Source organism: Hemiscyllium ocellatum, chromosome 17 (assembly GCF_020745735.1).
Source record: "Hemiscyllium ocellatum isolate sHemOce1 chromosome 17, sHemOce1.pat.X.cur, whole genome shotgun sequence".
NCBI lineage: Eukaryota > Metazoa > Chordata > Chondrichthyes > Orectolobiformes > Hemiscylliidae > Hemiscyllium > Hemiscyllium ocellatum.
In genome coordinates this window covers 17,261,151-17,282,851 of record NC_083417.1, presented here as the reverse complement: position 1 = coordinate 17,282,851, position 21,701 = coordinate 17,261,151, and the positions used below count along the sequence as shown (strand labels likewise).

The 21,701-nt window shown below is 43.0% G+C and overlaps 1 protein-coding gene across 1 annotated transcript in view; it reads right to left on the bottom strand.

The window, feature by feature from the left end:
• Positions 1–249: 249 nt before the first annotated feature.
• The window catches only part of dusp22a (dual specificity phosphatase 22a), a 112,923-nt gene continuing 91,471 nt past the window's right edge, over positions 250–21,701 (bottom strand). Inside the window, exon 7 of the mRNA XM_060837972.1 lies at positions 250–955. Within this exon, the coding sequence (XP_060693955.1) occupies positions 749–955 (207 nt within the window). The 3' untranslated portion in view covers positions 250–748. The remainder of the gene's footprint in view (positions 956–21,701) is intronic.

Sequence of the window (21,701 nt, the reverse complement as noted above, 5' to 3'; positions counted from 1 at the left end):
GGTATTCACATTCAGATTGCCTATTAATAAGGTCACAAGACATTGGGTCAAAGAGGTAGTTTCTAAGGAGATCTTTAAAAAAGGGGATGATCATTTGGGTTGGGATTCTGACACAGAGAAGTTTAGAAAAGGGATTCCAGACTAAAGGGGCTAAGTAACTGAGAGCGCGACTACCAATTGTGGACAAGAGGAAGTACCTGATGGGACAAGATGCAAACTCCACAACTTACTTAAAAAGGTACAACACTGTAAACCCAATTTTCCATTTTATTTAATCATTTTAAAATTCAATTAGCTTAATGAGTAAAAGTAAACATTTACTGACACATGCGGCACTGAAAAAACTTATATGGTTTCATGTCCACTTAACAACATTGTCAATGCTTGTAGGTAAAAGTAGCAACTTTATAGACTGTTAAATAATTTATAGCCCTAAATGGCACTGCCCAAAGTTACTGCAGCAAGCATCCATTCTGGATAAAAGGGAGGTGCCAAACAAATCCAAAGCAGCACAATTTAACACTGCAATCTTAATTAGGCACTTTAGTTTAAAGAAAGGCACAACTCGCACACTGTAGCCAATGAAAACACACTTGAAAATGATAAATAGGAAAAGAGAAAACAATGGTATATAAATTATATGCCGTTCTCCTGCTTCATATTGCACAGTTGGTACATATGGCTGTATATATTCTTGCTGATTCGCAAATGAATAAAATGATTCAGCAGTGTTTCTCTGGCAGTCCTCTTATCTGTTCACCCAGCTGCGACTAGTACTGCCATAGGCGTTGTAGGGAAGAGGATAGACCGACGATGCATGGTTTGTCCAGTGGCGCTCCCCGAGTCTCAACTGCTGTTGCTTTTGCTGTTCATTGTACTGAGACAGCAGCTTTTCTACCTCCTGCTTGTCATTAAATCGATTTTCACCATATTCTGCTCGAAGCCATCTCCGATACTGAAAATAAACAAGCACATGTCAAAATTCTGTATTTTTTTCCCCTGATGCCACGAGGACACATTTCTGAGAAGTCACCAATGATCTCCAGAAAGGTAGAATTTCTCATCCCGAACCAAAAGCTATAGTTCAGCCTATATATAAAAAAATAACAAAACCATGTGCCATTGCTTCAGCTGCCCCATCAGCTGGGCACATTCCTGATGAAGGGCTTGTGCCCGAAACGTCAAATTTCCTATTCCTTGGATGCTGCCTGACCTGCTGTGCTTTAACCAGCAACGCATTTTCAACTGTGATCTCCAGCATCTGCAGACCTCATTTTTTACCCCATGTTGTAACATGCCCACATGAAAGTTGGCAATCATTAAATCGAAGCTGACATTCTCGTGTATTTCTGAGGAAGTGTTGCACTGCCATAAGTGCTGTTTATTTTTCTTTAAGATGTTAAACCAGAGCCACACTGCACCCTCAGGTGTGCATTTAAAAAGTCCCATGGCATTACTGTAAAGAATAGTAGGTGAGTTGAAAAGAAAGGAAGCTTTGCATTTATATAGCACTTTTCACCATCCCTGGAACATCTCAAGGAGTTTTACAGCAGTTTTGACATGTCATAACTGTTATAATACAGGAAAACACAAAAGGCCAGTGCAGATGCAGCAAATTGACACTAACAGAAATTTGACAATGACCAGATAATCTGCTTGATTGAGAGAAAAATCTTGGCGAGAACAGGGTGCAGAATTACCATGCCCTTCTTCAAAATAACACAATAGAAATTGTTTACAGCTTCCCAAGCAGAAGCTGGAGACTTGGTCTGATATGGCTGCAAAGGTATCACCTCCAGCATTGTAGCATGCCCTTAAGACTGCACTGAAGTGTCAACTCAATCTCTACACTCAAACCCTGGAGAGACCTGAACCCAAAACCTTGTGACTCAGAGATAAGTATGTTAGCAACTGAGGTAACACTAGAAATTTAAATTCTTCAACCAATATTATTAACATTATAAGGTATTATAGTTATTATCATGACATAGCTGCTGCATTTCATTCATTAGAATAATGGCTACATTTGAAAAGGACTTCATTGGTTGCAAAGTGTTTTGAGATGTTCGGAGGTTTTCAAAAGTGAGTTCCTTCTTTATTTTGTCTGTGGATACATTGCACTGATAAGTGGCAGCATATTAAAGTATTGTGACCTGTCAGAACTCTTGAGACTGTGAGTTTTTGATTGGTGTCAGCAGCTAGAGAATCCCCATGACCTGTAGCTATCTAAGGGCCACAAAGCAATGGTAGAGGCTTGAATATAAAATTTCTTGGGATAGCATGGTGGCTCAGTGGTTAGCACTGCTACCTCACAGCACCAGGGTGTCAGGTTTGATTCCAGCCTCAGGTGACTGTCTGTGTGGAGTTTGCACATTCTCCCCGTGTCTGCGTGGGTTTCCTCCAGGCGCTTGGGTTTCCTCCCACAATCCAAAGATGTGTGGGTCAGGTGAATTGGCCATGCTAAATTGCCCATAGTGTAAGGTGCATTAATCAGGGGTAAATGTAGAGGAATGGGTCTGGGTGGGTTACTCTTCAGAGGGTTGGTGTGGACTTGTTGGGTCGAAGAGCCTGTTCCTATACTGTAGGGAATCTCATCTAAAAGCTGTTGTTATTGGTCGACCTTGGATCTTGCACAGAGCCTCCCCAGGTAGTTCATTTTCCATCCTAAGCCATAAGTTGGGCCTTTATCTGAGTGACTGGCGACCATTATCTCACTGGTCCTACAAGAATGTCCTGCATCATGCATGTTGCTCCCAAGGGAGAAAGTGAGGACTGCAGATGCTAGAGATGTAATCTTCAAAAACCCCAGAATCATCTTAAGGTAATAATTGCTGAATAAAGACTTGTAGTTCTGTGTTAGATAAAAATATAGCCTATTCTAATTAACTAAGAATTCCTGATGAAGGGCTTATGCTCCAAATGTTATTCGCCTGCTCCTCAGATGCTGCCTGACCTGCTGTGTTTTTCTAGCACCACACTCTCGACAGTGCTCCAATGGACATACAGCCAGTCAAGTGACCTCTAAATTAATAATTAAGACCAATCCTGTCTTCATTCCATATCTACACTTTCAACAGGATCACAGCATAACCTTTGGAGCAGCAATTAATTTGACTTTGCTTCTCTCTTTCCCCTGGCACCAGGGGCCTCTGCTCTTTGTAGTTTTTATAAATGACTGGGATGAGGAGATTGAGGGGTGGGTTAGTAAATTTGCAGATGACACAAAGATTGGAAGCGTCGTCGATAATATAGAGGGTTACTGCAGACTGCAGCGTGACATAGACAGGATGCAGAGCTAGGCTGAGAAATGGCAAATGGAGATCAACCTGGATAAATGCGAAGTGATGCATTTTGGAAGGTCGAACTCGAATGCTGAATATAGGATTAAAGACAGGATTCTTGGCAGTGTGGAGGAACAGAGGAATCTGGGTGTGCAAGTATATCGATCCCTCAAAGTTGTCACCCAAGTGGATAGTGTTGTTAAGAAAGCATATGGTGTTTTGGCTTTCATTAACAGGGGGATCGAGTTTAAGAGCCACGAGGTTTTGCTCGCTCTACAAGTCCCTGGTAAGAGCACACTTGGAATATTGTGTCCAGTTCTGGTCGCTCTACTATAGGAAAGAGGTTTTGGAGAGGATGCAAAGAAGGTTTACCAGGATGCTGCCTGGACTGGAGGGCTTGCCTTATGAAGAAAGCTTGAATAAGCTCAGACTTTTCTCTCTGGAGAAAAGGAGGAAGAGAGGAGACCTGATCGAGGTATACAAGATCATGAGAGGAATAGATAGAGTCAATAGCCAGAGACTTTTCCCCAGGGCAGGATTGGCTGGTACGAAGAGTCATAGTTTAAAGATATTAGGAGGAAAATATAAAGGAAATGTAAAGGTAGGTTCTTTACGCAGAGAGTTGTTTTGGATGCATGTAATGTGTTGCCAGCTGTGGTGGTAGAAGTAGATTCTGCTGTACATGCACATGGATAGCAGTGAGTTGAAGGGTGCATAGATTGTTATTATATTTTACATTATGATTAAACCTCGGCACAACATCGTGGGCCAAAGGGCCTGTTCTATGCTGTACTTTTCTATGTTCTATGTAGTATCACCACCACCACTTTGGCTAAGATTAACCATCAGCATCAATCTTGGCATTTCTCTGGTCTGCATGCCACACGGGGAAACATGCTCATCACGTAGTTAATTAGGACAGGCTATATTTTTATCTTACACAGAACTACAAGTCTTTATTCGGCAATTATTGCCTTGTGATAACTCTGGGATTTTTGAAGATTACATCTTCCAAAGTTTTTAAAAATTAAAGCTCATGGTTTGTGGTGCATGAAGAAGTCAATTTAATGATATAATACATTTCACAAGGCTCTTTGGAAAGCAAGTTCCAATCCAGATCGCTATCTAACTTATGTGTTTTGTTCATTAGATGTGGGAAACACTGGTTAGGTCAAGATTTACAGCCCATCTCTAATTGCCCTTGAAAAGATGGCAATGAGCTGTCTTCTTGAGTCACTGCAATCCCCGGAGAGCACCCCACCTGCAAGTTCTCCTCCAAACCACACACCACATTGATTTGGCACTATGTCACTGGTCCTTCATTGTCACTGGATCAATATGGTGGATCTCTCTTCCTAACAATACTGTGGGTGTCCCCACTTCGGTAGCAGTATATGAGGAAGGCTCACTACTGGCTTCACAAGGGTACTTAGGAATGGGCAATAAGTGTTGAACTGGACAGTAATACCCACAACTCATGAAAAAAACTTTAAATCTATTTTTCCGCAAAACCCTCAAATCAACAGTATTTTTTACAATGTCCATATTAATGGCGTGTTTGACAACAATGTCAGTAGTCTTCACAACTGCTCACCAAGGCAAAAGCACTCTACAGGTCTCCGAATATGGTTGCTCATGTGCCAAGTTTCCATAATCAGACAGGTATGGAAGGGCTCACATCAAATGATCTGCAGCAGCTATACCATTCTCAACTTAAATCTGGCCATGTTTGAAGCACTTACTTTGCCTCAAGGATAAATCTTTAAAAACAAATCCACAGAGTGGAGGAGACATACTTGGGGAGAGAGAAAAAGCAGCAGAGGCCATCACTCACTGCAGACAAACTAGTACCGTCAGGCCACATCCTCTTTCTGTGAGAATTATGATTAAGGTAGACTATGGGGAAGCGTTCTGCAGTACCTCCCATGCAGCATCCATTCCTATATTAAATGCAAATCTATCTGCAAATCCACATGAAGCTGTGGTCTCTGCACATAACAAAGAAGCCTCTTGTATTAGTCGTAAAGTTAACTTCTACTAATCTGGACCAGTAGCTCCTTGCCCTACTCCCACTCTATAACTTCACTCTAACACTCTGGATTCATATTTTACTCATCATCTACTTCCTTTACAAAATCACATGACTTTCCTCATTCATCTCATGCTTCCTTCCTACTCTTCCTCCAACCTTTGAAAATATTCAGCAATCTAAACCAGACCCACTCCTGAATAAGTGAGCTCATCAGCATTGTAGTTTAAGTTATAGCCTACTGTTTGATCTTTTTGAGTTTATCAATTCATTAATTGACTGGGTGAATTTCCCAAAGAAGTAGAGTCTACCCAGACTACTCTATCTCTTTCTGTTTTAGCACCATTCATTGTATGTACATATTGCCTGTTTTCCCATCCTATATACGGTACTTTGTAACTGTCTGTATTTAATACCGTTTTCCACTTTGTCCAACTCAGTTGAATATTCTAAGTTGCCTCTTCTGATTTTAGACTCTCCTCTAGTTTGATTTTATCAGCAAACCTGACCAAAATGTTAGTGCTACTGCCTGCCTTTTTCTCTTAACAAAACATCTATATTGCACATAGCCACCATCTGATGAAGGGTTGCACTCAAAGTGGGATGTTGCTGGGAATGGAGGGTTTGAGTTACAAGCAGAGGCTGGATAGGCTGAGACTTTCTTCATTGGAGCATAAAATGTTGAGGGGTGACCTTACAAGGGTCATAAAATCACAAGGGGCGTGGATAGGGTGAATAGTAAGGGTCATTTCCCTATCATGAGGTGTTCAAAACTAAAGGGCATAATTTGAAAGTAAATGGAGACAGATTTCAAAAGGGCATGAGGGACAACATTTTTACACAGTGAGTGGTTCATGCGTGGGATGAACTGTCAGAGGATGTGGTTGATGCAGGTACAGTTACCATGTTTAAAAGTACATGAATGGGAAAGGTTTGGAGGGATTAGGCCAAAGACAGGCATGTGGGAATTGGTTTGCTTTGGGAATATGGTCAGCATGGATTAGTTGGACTGAAGGGTCTGTTTACATGCTGTATGGCTCTATGACCTTGAATTGAGTTTCTGACTCCAAGTCATTTCGTTAAGTAAGAAACAGAAGTGAGAACAATACCAAATCTCAGAGCAGCCCATTCGTCCAACATGATACAGTGGCTAAAGTGCAGTATTTTTCAAGCAGGATTCTTTGGGAAGACAAAGATTCTGTCAGCACGTCTGAATGATTCAGGTTATTCAGAAACTGTACCATTTTCTTTTCAACATTCATTGTGATCACATTTAATGAAAAATAATCAGTTAAAGTGTTTCCATTTTCATTCATTTGTTTGTGCCTAATTTTGTCTTGGTTTTTGTTTTCAAATATATGCAGCAGGAATGGAGAAAGAACAGAAGGTTGGGGCTCTAACAAAATTTCACAATACATTGTAGTGTTACTTTATCAAAAACAAAATATTGAAAACCGCTGGTCTAACAAGGATTCACTCGTATCTACCTTTTGATAAGTTTCTTGTCTATTCCATGGATTTACCCTGAAACTGCGCTGCCTTCCTTTAGCATTTCATCAAATATTCTGTTGGGCTCCTAGTTCCTTAAAGTGAAGGGGTTTGGTTAAGCAGAATTTTCCCCTTCTGTATCCACGTTGCTATTGGTTTAATTCAGTTATTATTGCACAGTTACTCTTTAAACGTGCCCCTCAATCGATTCCACTGATGTCTCTGTGGTTCCCCATTTCCCTTTATTTGACTATGTGACAAAGTCCAAAGACTTCATCACAGAAAAGGACTTGACTTTTGTTTAAAAACTGAGCCAAAAGATAATGGTTGAAATGGAAATCTTTTTCTCAAAGCATTTATTTCATCAGAGAAAGATGGAACAGCATAAATAAACTGTCTTAGCTATATATTCTTGCAAAACTAGAAATGGAGCCATTTTCAATACAGAGGTATGGAGCTTTATGTTAAGGCAATTGAAAAATTAAATTGATCTGGCGATAGCTTGTGTATCTCTTGCTCCTTGTCCAATTTTTTTCCCCTGGATTCAGTCTGAGGAAAGATTTGTTTTCACAGAATCATGGAATCCCCGCAATGTGGAAGCAAGCCTTTCAGCCCATCGAGTCCACAGCATCCCTCCAAAGAGCAACCCACCCTCCTGCCCTATCCCTGTAACCCTGCATTTCCCATGGCTAATCCATCCAGCCTGCACATCCCTGGTCACTATGGGCAATTTTGCATGGCCAGTCTACACAACCTGAACATCTTTGGACTGTGGGAGGAAACGGAGCACCCAGAGGAACCCATGCAGACACAGAGAGAATGTCCAAACTCCACATAGACAGTGGCCTGAGGCTGGTATCGAACCCGGGTCCCTGGTGCTGTGAGGCTGCAGTGTTAGCCACTGAGCGAATATGGAGAAACTGAGTACTGCAGATGCTGGATATCAGAGTCGAGAGTGTGGTGCTGGAAAAGCACAGCAGGTCAGGCAGCATCTGAGGAGCAGGAGAATCGACATTTCGGGCAGGGGCCCTTCATCAGGAATCTGATGTTTCCTGATGAAGGGCTTTTTCCCAAAACGTCGATTTTCCTGCTCCTCAGATGCTGCCTGAGCTGCTGTGCTTTTCCAGCACCACACTCTTGACATTGAGCGAATATGTCAGGCCGTTACTGAGCATTGTTGGATTGTCACTTTGACTATCAGTTCTTGCCATTGGTTACAAGGAGGGAACAAGGTAATGGGTTAAATTTGCCCAGGGGCCAAATACATAGCAAAAGAGATTCTATTTGTGACTACAGTGAACACCATGTGGAGAGGGATTGCTGCTCTACTGAATACAAATGCAAACAACACTCCTGGATACCAGGAAATTTAAGTTTTGAGGAAAGATGAAAGAAAGAGGTCTAGCTTTCTTTGGAAAAGAGGAAGCTGTGAGGTTACCTAAGAAAATTCTTAAGATTATAAAAAGAAAACATAACGTTGACTCAGGGAAATATCAATGCCACGAGGTATTCCAGAAAGAAAATACAATAAAAGGACATCGTATCACTTTCTAATAAGCTGATATAGTTAGTCCTACAGGGATTTCTTTCAATTATGGATCAGCATCAAATATGCTTTTAAAGAAATGTTCTGCAGTTCTGAATGAATCTTGGTTTAGCAAGGCTGAACTTGCAATGCAGCATTTAACATGTAATGGTATAGTGGCCTCAGTAGACCCTTACTTCCTAATGTAAAATCACACAACGGTATTTCCAATGGAATTCCCCTCTGCTAATGTTTGGCTCGATGTCGCATTGTGAGTGATAAATGGTTTAACTTGATGTAACATTGATGAATGCATTCGGACTCTCTCTCATACATATGCTGCTTAAGTTGATAAGCAATAACAGACTGTGAAGCCCCATGAAAAAAATCATTTGCCAGTTTTTTTTTTAAATTGCACCCAGGAATAACATCAACCCCATCGGAAGGTATCATTGCATCATTTCAGAGTTAAATCATCAAATCAACATCCGGAAATATTTTTGAGGGGGATTTTGGGCTCGGAATGGCTCAACAAGAGCTATTGCAGGAGAACATATGTTCCAAGATAAAATTGGACAAATAGCTTAAAGAACTTTAGATACAACCATCCGGACAGCAGAGAGGTAAATAAGGTGGGCCAGCAAATCATAAGACCATATGATATAAGAGCAGAATTAGGCCATTCGGCCCATCAAGTCTGCTCCTCCATTCGATCATGGCTGGTATGTTTCTCAACTCCATTCTCCTGCCTTCTCCCCAAAACCCTTGAATGTCTTAATAGTCAAGAACCTATCTATCTCTGTCTTAAATACACTCAATGATTTGGCCTCCACAACCCTCCACAGCAATGAGTTCCATTGAGTGTAGCATCGTTGCACAAGAAGATTATCTGTTTCTTGTATTAGACTAATTCCCTGTCTATTGACTGTAAATGAAGGGGAGAAGGGGATATTAATCAGGGTGACATTTATCTTCCTTCTCTCCAAAGCAAAATGAGTATCATAACTACCAATATCACATTAAGGAGCATGCCCAAAACTGTGGGAATAATGTAAGGGACATAAAGCTCACAATAATGTATGTAAGGTCAGTACATTTTTTCTGGGTTGAAATTAATAATAGGAGGCATGGAGAGACAGTGATAGATATGCGTGGTTAAGGTGGAATATCTGGATGGAAGGTGCAGATTCTAAGAGAGAGAGAGAAAGAGAAAGAAAGTGTGTGTGTGTGTGTGCGTCTGTGTCTGTCTGTGTGTGTCTGTGTCTGTGTCTGTGTTTGTTTGTGTGTGTGTGTGTGTGTGTGTGTGTGCGCGCGCATTCGTTCTTTGTGATGGAGGAGGAGGAATCTTGAAGATTTCCTGACCCCCTCATCTGCACCAGACCTCATCCCTTTGTACATCTTGATAATGACTTTGCAAGAATAAGTTTGCTGTTAAGACACAGCTTTGAATAACCTATACCTTGTGGCCTGAAAACAATTCAGCAGCAGAAGTTGCTTCAGCTACTGCCACATCATTCGGAGAAATGTTATGGGTAAGTCACATCAACTTACACCTTACAAATTAGATTAGATTACTTACAGTTTGGAAACAGGCCCTTCGGCCCAACGAGTCCACACCGACCCGCCGAAGCGCAACCCACCCATACCCCTCCATTTACCCCTTCCCCCACGGGCAATTTAGCATGGCCAATTCACCTGATTGTGGGAGGAAACCGGAGCACCCGGAGGAAACCCACGCAAACACGGGGAGAACGTGCAAACTCCACACAGTCAGTTGCCTGAGGCGGAAATTGAACCCAGGTCTCTGGCGCTGTGAGGCAGCAGTGCTAACCATTATGCCACCGTGCCGCCCTAAATGATCACTCTGCCCCCAAACATTAGGGGGCAACTCAGTTTCCAACCATAGGGTGCCCACTTGCAAAACTGGCTGAAGCAGCACGATTAAAACAGATCTGAATCTCAAACATGGGGTGGAAAGTCAGGTTTGAGCACTGGTAACTTTTGGAGTCATTTGCCAGGTGTTTTGACTGGGGTTTTGGCAGCAGATAAAAATACAGAGGCTTGCTTTGATTCTTGAGTTGCTAAATTTGTTCAAAATTGATTCTATCTCAGCCATCCCGTTAGCTGAAGGACTATCAGGAAAGATGGGAGTGCCACTCAATCAGCCACAGTGATGGCCATAAAGGCAGCATCTGTATGGACGATCTTCCCCAAGAAAATGGTGATGGAGCCAATAGCCAAAGGGGGTTTACATAGAACTTCCGAAACAGAATGTTGGTCCTCGATATGTGGCAAGGGAAGAACGTGTGAGGGTGCTGTGCCTCGGCAGGTCAGCTGTCACTCACCTCAGTCACATTATGCAATATGATCGGAGCCATATCGTTGTGCACACACTGCATTCTCTGTGACTCTGAATATCGTAGTGAGTGACTCTCAATCTCTGTCAGAGGCTTACTCCACAATATAACAGGTGACATCAGCAACATCAATCAGTTCACAGTCCCTGCACAGCCTTCAGGTGGGTGAATGATGCTGAACATTGTACAATCATCACTAATACCTCCACTTCCGACCTTATGAAGAAATGAGGATCATTGATCACGGTTGGGCCAAGGAGACTACCCTGAGGAACCCCTGCAAAGATATCCTGGAGCTGAGGTGACTGATGTCCAACAACCACAACCACATTGTTATGGTGCCAGCTTTAAATTCAACCAATAGAGAGTTTCCCCCCCCGATTCCCATTTGTTCTAATTTTGCTTGACCCCTTCATTCAGTTGAATGTAGCCTTGATATCAAGGACAGTGACTCTCACACCCCTCAGGACTTCAGTTTTTAGATCCATGTTTGAACCAAAGCTGTAAGTGAGCAGGTTGTCGCTGAGCAAGGGCTGCTTGTTGATGACCTCTTCCACCACTTTACTGATGATCGGTTGTGGACTGACAGGGGCCTAATTGGCTGGGTTGGGCTTTTCCTGTTTTTTGTCTATGGCACATGTCTTAACGATTTTCTGCATTGTTGGGTAGACGCCAGTGCTGTAACTGTACTGGAACATCTTGGCACAAGTCCTCAGTACTATTGTCGGAGTATTGTCAGAGCTTTAGCTGTTGAAGGTTCCAGAGCGTTCAGCTGTTTCTTGAAATCTTGAGAATTGAGTTGGAGAAGACTGATGTCTGCGATGCTTGGGACCACTGAAGGAGATTGGGATGGATCATCCACTCAGGACTTCTGGCTAAATTGTTGTGAATGCTTTCGCCTTATGCTTTGTACTTACGTGATGGGTTCATCCATCATTGAGGGTGGAGATGTTTATGGACCCTCCTCTTCAGTGAGTTAATTGTCCACCACCATTCCCAACTGGATATGGCAAGAATGTGGAGCTTAGCTCTGATCCATTGGTTGTGAAATTGATCAGCCCTGACTATCGCTTGCTGCTTATGTTATGTAGCAGTCAAGTTGCACTGCTTTCTAGCTTCACCAGCTCGACATTTCATTTCTGGGTATGCCTGGTGCTGCTCCTGCCATGCTCTCCTGCACTCTTCATTGAAATAAGGTTGATCCCCTGGCTTGATAGTTACAGTAGAGTAGGGGGATATACCGAGCTGTGTGGTTGCAGATTGTGTTGCAGTACAATTCTTCTGCTGCTGCAGCTAGCCCACGGTACCTTGTGGATGCCTAGTCGAGTTGCTAAATTTATCCAAAATCTATTTGATTTAGTGCAGTGGCAGTGCCACACAACACAATTACTTCACTTTCTCATTCTTCTTTCCTTGGGTGCCATCCTGAATTTGGGACATGGTCCTTTATCTAGGTTTCCTATTGTTATATTGTATTTTTATGAGCTGCTAACAGATTGGGAGCAGTTGAGTATAGCAGTGAAATGAAAGTAGCCAGCAACCACAGAGGCAAATACCTCAATCATCTTTGTTTTAGAATCAATTATCCCCAACATGACAACTGGGCTTTATATCCACAAGGATTGTACGGCGATTAATCTTACTGATGCTGTCAAGGACGGGTGCATCTGCAACAGCCTCATTGGTGGAGATGAAGTGAAGTATGTTTCTCCTTCTCGTTGCCTGCTGTGAAGCCAGTCCAGGTAAAAACAAGGACTGCAGATGCTGGAAACCAGATTCTAGGTTAGAGTGGTGCTGGAAAAGCACAGCAGTTCAGGCAGCATCCAAGGAGCAGGAAAATCGACATTTTGGGCAAAAGCCCTTCATCAGGAATGGAGTCTACCAATGATGTCCTTTCAGACTCAACCACTCAGTAATGGTGCTGCCAAGCCATTCTTGATGACGGATATTGATTACATTCTACACCACGGGAACTCTCAGTGCTTCGTCCAAGTGCTGTTCAACACAAAGGAATAATGATACATCAGCTGAGAGGGTGGGAGAGCTCATGTATTTTATTATCTGTGTCAAAATTGGAGTATTCATAAATACAGTAATATTTTACTTTTACTTGGCATTGGTCTCCATGGTATTTCAGCTGACCTATTTAACATTTTTTCTTTCTTTTGCAAAATTAAATGAGTCTCTTTTAGTACAGTTAGTCCTCCCATTTAGATAAACCATAAACCACTTGTAACTCCTTCACTAAAACAGGAACTGGCTTGAATCACTGTTTTATAATACTGTACGTTGCTTCCAACAAAGTCACTCTCGAGAATCTGTACTGCGCCACTTGACCCATTTTTGCTCTTTCTCAATGCAGACTGTTATGAATCCTCTGGCTGTAATAAACAGCTTCTTCTTATCTGAGGGAGGTATTTTTGCATTAGGACATTTCTGACAGCAGTAGTATTTGAACAAGTAGCTTATATAAATGTGCTTACAAATGCATTAAGATTTCAACTAAAGCACGCACCAGAAGAAAAATACTTTCTAAATACACAAACCTTAGCCAATAAACTGTAAGAATTGCTTATTACTTTTCACAATTTTTATTATTAAAATATTTCGCTACCTATTTTCTCACACCATCAGCCCAGTGCAGGGACACGAGTGACCATCAGCCCAGAGTGGGGACACTAGTGACCATTAGCCCAGAGCGGGGTCACTAGTGACCATCAGCCCAGATTGGAAGCACTAGTGACCATCAGCCTGGTGCGGGGACACTTTTGTGACCATCAGCCCAGAGTGGGGTCACTAGTGACCATTAGCCCAGAGTGAGGACACTAGTGACCATTAGCCCTGAGCGGGGGACACTAGTGACCATCAGCCCATTGCGGGGACACTAGTGACCATCAGCCCAGAGTGGGGACACTAGTGACCATCAGCCCAGATTGGGGACACCGAGTGATCATCAATCCGGTGCAGGGACACTACTGACCATCACCCCAGAGTGGGGACATGAGTGATCATCAGTCCGGTGCAGGGACACTACTGACCATTAGCCCAGAGTGGGGACACGAGTGACCATCAGCCAAGACTGGGGACACCAGTTGCCAGTGTCCCACTGCAGAGTGTAGTGACAGCCAGTGGTCAGAACATGTGAGGATCCCCTGCTTTGGCCTGCTGCAGATAGTCTTTCAAGAGAGACTGTGATGTTTGCCTTTTTAACTTTGTTTTCTCTGATCTATGGTTACACTGTGTAATGTAACTCTTCTTTCATTTCTCTATTCTGGAACAAAGGATTGTACCCAGGTAACTTTGTACCTAAGATGGCACTGTAACTGGTAACTTATAAACATTTCACTGTACTCTTTGAGTTCATGTGACAATAAAGCTACGTCATTTATTCAGGTCCTAAGTATGAATCATTTTGTAACCTGTGTGCCATTTTGCTGACGACATATTGCCCTCCAACCGTCTCAATGGAGTTGGACTCTGTGGAGCCGAAACTCATCAAGACCAATCCAGCCAGGAGTTTTTCCTCCTCCAACCTGATTTACCCAGCGAGGTAAATCTCAATGTACAGACCAACTGTGCTCTCTTATAGTCATGTGCTGAGATCTGCCGAGATTCTGGAGCTCTGTCCATCCAACGGGACCTGCAGCATCATGCACACACGTACACTCCTCACACCAAGCTCATACCTAGAGATGGTCAATGAGGTGGCTGCCTCTCAGAAGATTGCACTTTGTTGGTTTGTGGGGTGGGGGGTGGGATCCTAACTCAAACCTGATCTCAGCATCCTGAAAGCCCTGGGAACATCTGATCCGGAGACAGTGCCACAAAATATTTAATGATGTCAAATGAATGTTCCAGATCTGTGAAAACAAACAATGTATCTGTGGGTGCAGAGTAGCTAAGCAAACTGCAACTTTTTAAGATTCCTGAACAGATACAGCATTGTGAATTGGCAAGTGAATTCATTAGCTCAGTTCCAAATTAGTAAGCAGGTGACATAATCTCCAGATTACTTGGAATACATGATAGACTGGCTTGATCTTTCTTACAGAGGAATTCCAAATGTATTCCTTTATATATGTTCATTGACTTGGTTAGTTCCAATGTTGGCCTAACAATCCTGGCAAGAGTGTATTAAGCTGCAATATTTGGGCTAGAATTCACAGTCTCTCCCACTGGGTGAGCCCATCAAATACATGCCTACTGCCTACCTGCCCACCCCTGCTCCAGCCACAAGGGGAATCGGGTAATCTATCTGCCTGTACCCAATTAAGCTCCTTGAGTGGCTAATTAAAGCCCACTTCAAGTCAATCTGAGGCCAAATTACAGGTCAAAGGAAAGCAGCCCAGGGTAGTCCAGTCAGTACGCGGGGCGACTGGGAACTGGGTGGTTGACGACCAGCATGCAGGAAAGCAGGCCTGCAGAGGGTTGGTCAGTACGCAGGGTGGCCAGAGACCAGAAGGCTGACGACTGTCCTGTAGGAAGGCTAGCCAAGGACGGTCTGATCAGTATGTTGCACGGGCAGGTGTCCGGTGTCTTTTATAGCTTCATTGGGTCTGTACTCTATGCACTGTTTCTGATTTGATTGCACTGTCTTGTCTGTGTTTGTTACTGTTATCTTTGTGATGAATGGAAGTCGGATTTGAGGTTTGTCCTCATCTCCCTGAAAACTGTGGGGTTTGGGGTTTGGCTTTGCTGCCTTTTCCCCTGTGCATAGTGTTTTTTTTGTGAACTGCTGCTTTCTGTTAATTAGGTAAAAACAATGGCAATTCCTCCCCCTCCGCTGTATCTGCTCCCAGGAGGACCAGTTCCACCACAGAACACACCAGATGGCCTCCTTCTTTAGAGACCCCAATTTCCCTTCCCACGTGGTTAAAGATGCCCTCCAACGCATCTCATCCACATCCCGCACCTCTGCCCTCAGACCCCACGCCTCTAACCGTAACAAGGACTGAATGCCCCTGGTGCTCACCTTCCACCCTACCAACCTTCGCATAAACCAAATCATCCGCCGACATTTCTGCCACCTCCAAACGGACCCCACCATCAGGGATATTTTTCCCTCCACACCCCTTTCTGCCTTCCGCAAAGACCGTTCCCTCTGTGATTACCTGGTCAGGTCCACGCCCCCCTACAACCCATCCTCCCATCCTGGCACTTTCCCCTGCCACCGCAGGAATTGCAAAACCTGCGTCCACACCTCCTCCCTCATCTCTATCCAAGGCCCTAAAGGAGCCTTCCACATCCATCAAAGTTTCACCTGCACATCCACCAATATCATTTAATGTATCCGTTGCTCCAGATGTGGTCTCCTCTACATTGGGGAGACTGGACACCTCCTTGCAGAGCACTTTGGGAACATCTCTGAGACACCCGCACCAATCAACCACACTGCCCTGTGGCCCAACATTTCAACTCCACTTCCCACTCTGCCGAGGACATGGAGGTCCTGGGCCTCCTTCATCGCCGCTCCCTCACCACCCGACGCCTGGAGGAAGAACGCCTCATCTTCCGCCTCAGAACACTTCAACCCCAGGGCATCAATGTGGATTTCAACAGTTTCCTCATTTCCCATTCCCCACCTTACCCCAGTTCCAAACTTCCAGCTCAGCACTGTCCCCATGACTTGTCCTACCTGCTTATCTTCTTTTCCAACTATCTGCTCCACCCTCCTTCCCCCCCCCCCGACCTATCACCTTCATCCCCTCCCCCACTCACCTATTGTACTCTATGCAACTTTCTCCCCACCCGCCATCCTCCTCTCATTTATCTCTCCACCCTTCAGGCACTCTGCCTGTATTCCTGATGAAGGGCTTTTGCCTGAAACGTCGATTTTCCTGCTCCTCGGATGCTGCCTGAACTGCTGTGCTTTTCCAGCACCTCTAATCCAGAATCTGGTTTCTGTTTATTGTCAACTGTATTTTGTACTGCTTAATAAAATTTTTTAAGAAGTCAATCTGCTGCTGCCAGGATTACCTAGTGATGTCTTGTTTAAGGAAAGATATCATTCCATTGGAGGCAGTTCAGGGAAGGTTCACTGGGATAATCTGGAGGGATTGTCTTATGTGCAACATTGAACAGATTGGGACTCTACATTTGCTGATCTCATTGCAACATATCGGATTCTCAAGGGGCTTGACAGAGTAAGTGCTGAGAGAATGTTTCCACTCAGGGGAGAGTCCAGGACCAGAGGGCACAGTCTCAGAATAAAGGCATCAATTTAAGACTGAGATGAGAAGGAGTTTCTTCTTTCAGAAGGTTGTGAGTCTTTAGAACTCTTTGCCACAGAGAGCTGTGGGGGCAGAACTCCTGCGTGTATTTAAGGCTAAGATAGATGGTTTCTTGCTCAATAGGAAAATCAAGGGGTATGGGGAAAGGGCAGAAAGGTGGACGTGATGAATGTGATCAGCCATGACCCAACTGAATGCACAGCAGGCTCAAGGGGCCAAAAGGCCAACTCCTCTTCCTGTTTGTTATGATCTCACGGACAGGAAAGACCGTGCTACAGTCCAACCAGATAGTATTCCCTGCAAAGGCTGGTAAGTGGTAAAGAGTTGTGGATCCTCCTTAACAGGAGGTTCCCCATTCCAGGTCCCTCTCTACCCTGGCCTAGTAACAATGGTGACAAAAACCTTTCGGTGGAAGAAATTCAGGAAAAATATTCAAAGAAATTACCTGCTATTTTCATTTTAATATATACAAGAGGAGGTTAAAGGGAGCATTTCAATGACTCCCTGAAGGCTTCTCTTAAGAAAAGCTAAATGGATGTCAACGCACAGGAGTCCCTGAGAAGAAATCAAGTTGAAGGAAACTCCTGTCCGAAGGGATGCAATTCTTTGAGGCTACCATTAAAAACAAGAAGATTGGAAAAGGACTCAGAAAAAGGAATGCCAACCATCTCGAGATCAATGGCTATTTTCATCTCCCAGAAACACCTGCCAAACATGTAATTGGGGATGTGGCTCTAGGGTCAGGCTCATCAGCTATACAAGGACCCACGGAACCCAAGACCAGTGACATGGAATCTCTTGGGTGGAGGGCAATCATACTCAATAGTGAGTGATTGCCGATGATGTGCTCCTTAAAGGAATGCCTCTGACTTTGCCAGTCTGACACAGCACGAAAGTGTAGTGTCATGGACATATCTCAAATCTTTGATCTAAGTAGGCAGCACAATAAATGTAAAGATAGAACACAGTCAAAAACAAAGATAGAGCAACCACAGCTTTAGAAAATCGGAAAATTAATCTATGATCCCTGGTTTGAAAAGTCTATATAAAAACGTACAGAGTTCTGAAATCACCCCATCTGAGTTTTAAATTGTGGGAACCTTCACAAATAATATCACATCAGAGGTGGACCCTTCTGCACGTAAACGTGATGTACTCCACGATGGTGGAGCAGATTCATAGAACATACAACATAGAACAATATAGCACAGTACAGGCCTTTCGACCCTTGATGTTGTGCCAGCCTTTTTATCCTCCTGTAAGATCAATCTAACCTACATCCCCTTTATTTTACCATCTTCCATGTGCCTATCAAAGAGTCACTTAAATGTCCCTAATGTATCTGAACTACTACCATCGCTGGCAGTGCATTCCACATACACTCCCCACTCTCTGTGTAAAAAACCTACCTCTGACATCTCCCATAAACCTTCCTCCAATCATCTTCAAATTATGCCCCCTTGTCATAGCCATTTCTGCCCTGGGGAAAATTCACTGGCTATCCACTCTATCTATGAGCCAAATGGCCTAATTCTGCTCTTATAACTGATATCTTATTATGGGGTATGTTTCCTACTGGTCGCATTGGTGCTGTAGACAGATCACTATTATAGAAATTGTATGGTGTCCATTTCTTTTGACTAGTTTTAAGCCAGGGTGGAAATTGGAAATCCACTCCCATTTCTACATAGAACAGGAGCATCTCCATGCTAAAGAAAATGTCTGAATGATTGCAACGAAATTTGTTTCAGGATAAGATATCTGAGATCAGGATGGAAATACTTGTGGGGAGCTTTGACACTTTGGGGTCTTTTCCAAATTTCTCACTCGATATTATTTCAGCTCTCAGATCATTTATATGGTAAGACTGAGCACCATCCACCTTCAAGACTGGCTATGGCTGCAGTTCTAAGCACTAAGCTAATACTTACTTTCAATATATTCTTTGCTTTAACATTTCTTACCACTATTCCCTGAAAATTCAGTAGCTTCTTGAACAAGAATGTCAGACTAATTCTTCAACTCGGCTCTTTGATTTGAAGACAGAGCAACCCCATTTTATGTTCTAGAAAAAGGAGTTGCTAGACATTTCAGGAATCCATGACTCAGACTCATAAAGTCCTGTGCAAATAATACTAAATCATTGTTTAAATCTGAATTAATGTTCTCTGTTCCAATGGAAACAGAATCTGAACTTGAGTAGTTTTCTTTTTGAGAAATCTGTTTATGATTGCCATGGGACTTGACATTAAGAAAATTGCTACATTGAAAGTAGTCAAAAGTATTTGAAATTGTAAAAAAGACAGTTGTTCATTCAGTTCTGACAGGTGGAATTTCAACCTCCTACAGCCAATTAATCCCACATTAATTTCCGGGATGTAATCCACTCTCACATGGTGAGGTAGTTATAAAATTCTTTTCACTACAAAATGAAGGCAGAGACCAGTTCACTGTCTGTTTTACAATCAGGTTTCTCTATATTCTGTAGATACAGAACAGAAAAAAAGTATATATACTTGCTCTATTGGTCTATTTGAAATAAGCAGGAATTCCCATAAACATTAACTGAATGCTGCAAACTCAAATTAGTTGAACCCATTGCAATGGCACATTTAAATTAAATCTACAGAATAGACTTTACACATTACAGCAGATAATTCTATGATGAAAGCAATTACATGTGGAAAATGAAAAAGATCCATTAATCAATTGCAGCTACTGCAACAATGTTCGGTGTTTATGAGTGAAAAAAAATCAGGTGTTGGGATGAATTAAAAGATTAATACTGAGCCAAAAAAATAGAGGTAACCTTACTACATGAGACATCTTTCATGAAACTAAATTTCAGAGCTCTGTGTAGAGTCCCAGTATGAAAAGAATATTAGAATCATTGAATATACACATCAGAAAGCAACCAGACTGAACAATGAGGTGTAGGAATTGACTATGAAGAAGGAATAATGCAAATTGATCTGTTCACAGCAGGAAGGGGAAGGTTGAAAGGTGATTTGATTATCATTTTTAGGATTGCAGAATGACTGGATAACGTTATCCATGAAAAATTATTCATCTTGTTCAGCATACACAGCCTGCACTTGAAGTAAGGGTATATTCAAAACAAATCTACAAGAATTCCATTGTACACAGGAAGATGGAATGGCCATGGTTCTGCTTGCCCTGACCACACTCTATAGCTCCACCTCCTGTCAAATGGACAGTGTGGCTGATGGGCACGAGAGAACACGCTTGGCATAAGGTGGTAGGTGAGGATAATTGGCAATAGTCCCTGGCAATCAGCAAGTGGGGGAAGACTTGTGATCTGGCATCAGGACAGGGATCCTCAACTGGTAATTGAGAGCTGCGGGTGGGTGGGGTGCAGGGTGGGGGCATTCAAGTTCAAGCGGCTGGAGAGTGGGGAATGGTGAAGGCCCATGGTTTCATTAACAGGCTTCCAGCTCTCCTGGGCCAACAGTGGGCGTGGAAGGGGCAGCTTGCCTTGCAGATGCAGCAGCTCCCTCCTCCATACACTGCCAAGATTCGCAGCCCTCAGTGAACACAAATGGAGTTCAAAACTGACAGCCAGTTAAATTGTTGGAGCCTGGATTCGAACACCAACCAGCATCTTATCTCTGAAGAGTGCAACATTTAGATGCTCTGATTCTGCTAAGCATTCAGAGTCTGTTGGAGCAGCTTCTGCAATGTTTACTTTTCAAACACCTTCTCCCTCTTGCCATTGAGTGGTTAACATCAAATCCACTGTTTCAGTGAAGGCGTTGTCCATCTATAGAGCTGATCACTTTGGGCAAAGATAGAGGCTGCTATTGTTGACTCATTTAAACATAATTCAAATAGATTTCATTCAGAAAGTGCCATTTTGGGAGATATTATGTGACTAATTTGAGGCATTATGTATTAATTATAATGAGTTTGCAAATATAAAGATCAATTTTGATTTGATTTTGATGTGGTTTCCCAAATTTCCCTCACCACTGAGATTTCTTGTCCATAATTTCTGCGTCTGTTATAAATTAATATTGATGGAGTTACTTTTTCTTTATTTGTTCATGGATGTAGCCTTTGCTGGCTAGGCTGGCATTTGTCAGCCATGAGAAGGTGGTGACGAGATGCTTTCTTGAACTGCAGCAGTCTGTGTGGAGGTAGGTATGCCCGTGATGTTGTTCCAGGATTATGACCAAGCAACATTGAGGGAACTATGATGTCATTCTCATTAATGATTGGGCTTGATTTTGTTGGGGGTGGGAGGATTGCAGGTGCTGGAGCTCCCATGCATCTGCTCTCTGTGTCCTCCTAGGTGGCAGAAATAGTGGGCCTGGAAGATGCTGTAGAAGAAGCATTATTTTTATGCAATTCACTTTTTAGATGCACAAATGGAGGAAAAGAATGCTAAAAGTAATGTTTGTGGTGCCAGTAAAGTGGGCTACATTGTCCTGGATGGTGTCAAGCTTTTTGATTGTGGTTGGAGCTACACCCCAGGAAGTGGAGGGTATTCCATCCCACTCCTGACTTATACCTTGTAGATGGTGGACAGGCTTTAGGAAATAAAGAGGTGAGTTATTCGCTGCAGGATTCCTAACCTCTGAGCTACTCTTGTAACCACAGTATTTATAAACAAGACAGAAATTGCTGGAGAAGCTCAAGAGGTCTGATGGCATCTGTGGAAAGAAAGCAGAGTTAACGTTTTGGGTTCACTCAACCTTCTTCAGAATACAATACATACACATATAGCAAGTCCAGTTCAGTTTCTGGCCAATGGTAACACACGGTTTGTTG